Source organism: Limulus polyphemus, unplaced genomic scaffold (genome assembly GCF_000517525.1).
Source record: "Limulus polyphemus unplaced genomic scaffold, Limulus_polyphemus-2.1.2 Scaffold9435, whole genome shotgun sequence".
Classification (NCBI taxonomy): domain Eukaryota; kingdom Metazoa; phylum Arthropoda; class Merostomata; order Xiphosura; family Limulidae; genus Limulus; species Limulus polyphemus.
Window position 1 is genome coordinate 7201 of NW_013675045.1, and position 2780 is coordinate 9980.

Consider the following 2780-nt stretch of genomic DNA (forward strand, 5'->3'; position numbering starts at 1 on the left):
ATAATCACACGCTATAATTCACAGCGATTCACATACTTTACTTACGGTGCCTACTGCTCGCTTGACTCGATTATCTCAATTATTTCCCTTCAATCTATCTCCAGCTTACATACTAAAAAAGAGGGTGTCTAGCAAATGCCGGGTCATTCGTGAGGTTGCCCGCTAAATCACGATCCTTCTAGAAATTCCAGCGCGCATGCTCCCAGTGTCGCGTGGCGTTTCCGCTGTTGTAACAGTATTATGATGTCTGTTCTTGTATCATGCATAGGTCAGTTAGAAATTACATTAAAATCTGTTCAGTTTTATTCTTGTACTAGATAATACAATATGTTTTGAATAATTAATAACTTGAACTGAAATCAATCTAGTATATGAAAAGGAAATATATAAGCCAAAAATAAAAGAAAATGCTTCAACAAAATGCGTTATTTCCAACATTCTGTTACGACAGCGGAAGTCATGTGACGCTGGAAGCATGCGCGTTGGAGTTTTTAGAAGGATCCTGACTCTTCCTGGCAACTTTAGTCTTTTGTAGGCATCCTCTATTTTAGTATATAAGCCCGGCAAATAAAGCGGAGATATAATTGCAGATAGAGAGATATAGAGACAGATAATTGAGTCAAGTGAGCGGTAGTGACCATAAGTAAAGTGCGTGAATCGTTGTGAATTATAGCGTGTGTTGAAGTTAAAGTGATTGTGGAAATTCTGTGTATTGCACAGTTGTACTGAGGAAGAATAAACTAGTTTTACTTAAGAAAGGACTTGTATCGCTGAAGTTTCTCGGGAAGAATTTTTACGGGAAATTATCAAACAAGCAGATACGTCATAATTCATTATGAACTTACGAAATGAAAAACATCGATATAAATATAACTAGATACCACTAGGTAGTACAAACTACTGTGCAGATGGAGACTTGTGGGGATAATTAGACAGATGTTGCAATACCATTATGAGAAGCATTGAAACATTTGTGGGTTAAACCTGTACAGTGATGTTGACAGCTGCATGGTTGTAGTTCCCACAATTCTGTTTTCTTTCACTGAATTACAACATTAAAAAATATTACGATAATGAGATATCTCATTCATTTATGACTGTATGGTACTAGGTTATCATCAAGATACAATAAAATAAGTTATCACATCTACTTAGTGTTGTGTATGTTGCTAGATGATCATCATAATACAACACTCTAATTAATCAGATCTACATTGTGTTTGTTTGTTGCTAGGTTACCGTCATAATACAACACACTAGGTTATCAAATCTACTTAGTGCTGTGTATGTTGCTAGGTTACGATAATAGTACAACACACTTGGTTCCCACGTCTACTTAGTACTTTGTGTGTTGCTTAGGGTAACCATAATAATACAACACTAGATTGTGCATCTATATAGTGTTGCGTGTATTGCTAGATTACTATCATAATATAATATACTAGTTTATCTATTTCACTTATGGCTAGGATACCAGCATAATAAAGAACAACAAGGTATCAATACTTATGGCTGTGGTGTTTCTAGGTTACCACCCCTGTTTATGGCTGGGGTTGGCTAGTTTACATTGTTCACATTGCTAAGTTACCAGCTGGATTATCAGTATGATATACAAAGCTGGGTCTCTAATGATGCCGTGGTTGTACAGGCAATGTTCTCAACTCAAATGGTTTATTTAATGTCCTTAGCTATGTATTAACATTATGATATGCAGGCTTAAATAAAAGCCCTCTCCAGTAGGTTGTACCTCAACAACAACAATGAGAGGGTATAGTATAATTAAATAAGAAACACCATTACATTTCAATACATAATTTACTTCAAAAAAGTAAAAATACAACTCTCACTTTTTCTTTTGGGTTTGTATTATAAACACAAAAATAAGTATTTACTTTTTCTTAAAAACACTTTTTTGAGATTGTATTTGTACTAGAATGATGATAAATAGCTTGCATACAATCAATAAATTAACCAAGTATTTTGTTCTTAATACTTTAGGTCTATAACAGCCCACAGGCTTTGGTGTTTCTAATGATTTTGCAAAATCTTAACCGGCTAGACCCTAGTGATCCTACCAGGTAAGTTTCCATCACAAACCATATGGTAAACACCTTAACACTTTACAGAACGATTACGGTAGGATCACTAGGGTCTAGCTGGTTAACACTTTACAGAACGATTACACACACCAAACCATATGGTGTGATGGAAACTTACCTGGTAGGATCACTAGGGTCTAACTGGTTAACATTTTAGAGAATCATTACAAACACCAAAACATATGGTATGTCATGGAAACTTACCTGGTAGGATCACTAGGGTCTAGCTGGTTAACATTTTAAGAATCATTACAAACACCAAACCATATGGTGTGATGGAAACTTACCTGGTAGGATCACTAGGGTCTAGCTGGTTAACATTTTAGAGAATCATTACAAACACCAAACCATATTGTGTGATGGAAACTTACCTAACCAGCTAGACCCTAGTGATCCTACCAGGTAAGTTTCCATCACACCATATGGTTTGGTGTTTGTAATGATTCTCTAAAATGTTAACCAGCTAGACCCTAGTGATCCTACCAGGTAAGTTTCCATCACACCATATGGTTTGGTGTGTGTAATCGTTCTGTAAAATGTTAACCATCTAGATCCTAGTGATCCTACCAGGTAAGTTTCCATCACACCATATGGTGTGGTGTTTGTAATGATGCTTTAAAATGTTAACCAGCTAGACCCTAGTGATCCTACCAGGTAAGTTTCCATCACACCATATGGTGT

General features: G+C 36.0%; 1 protein-coding gene across 1 annotated transcript in view; it reads left to right on the forward strand.

The window, feature by feature from the left end:
• LOC106475921 (inverted formin-2-like) overlaps positions 1-2780 on the forward strand; it is a gene marked incomplete at both ends in the record, with an annotated part of 19708 nt that overhangs the window by 6505 nt on the left and 10423 nt on the right. Inside the window, one exon of the mRNA XM_013936595.1 lies at positions 1999-2078. Coding sequence (XP_013792049.1) covers positions 1999-2078 — 80 coding nt within the window. The remainder of the gene's footprint in view (positions 1-1998; positions 2079-2780) is intronic.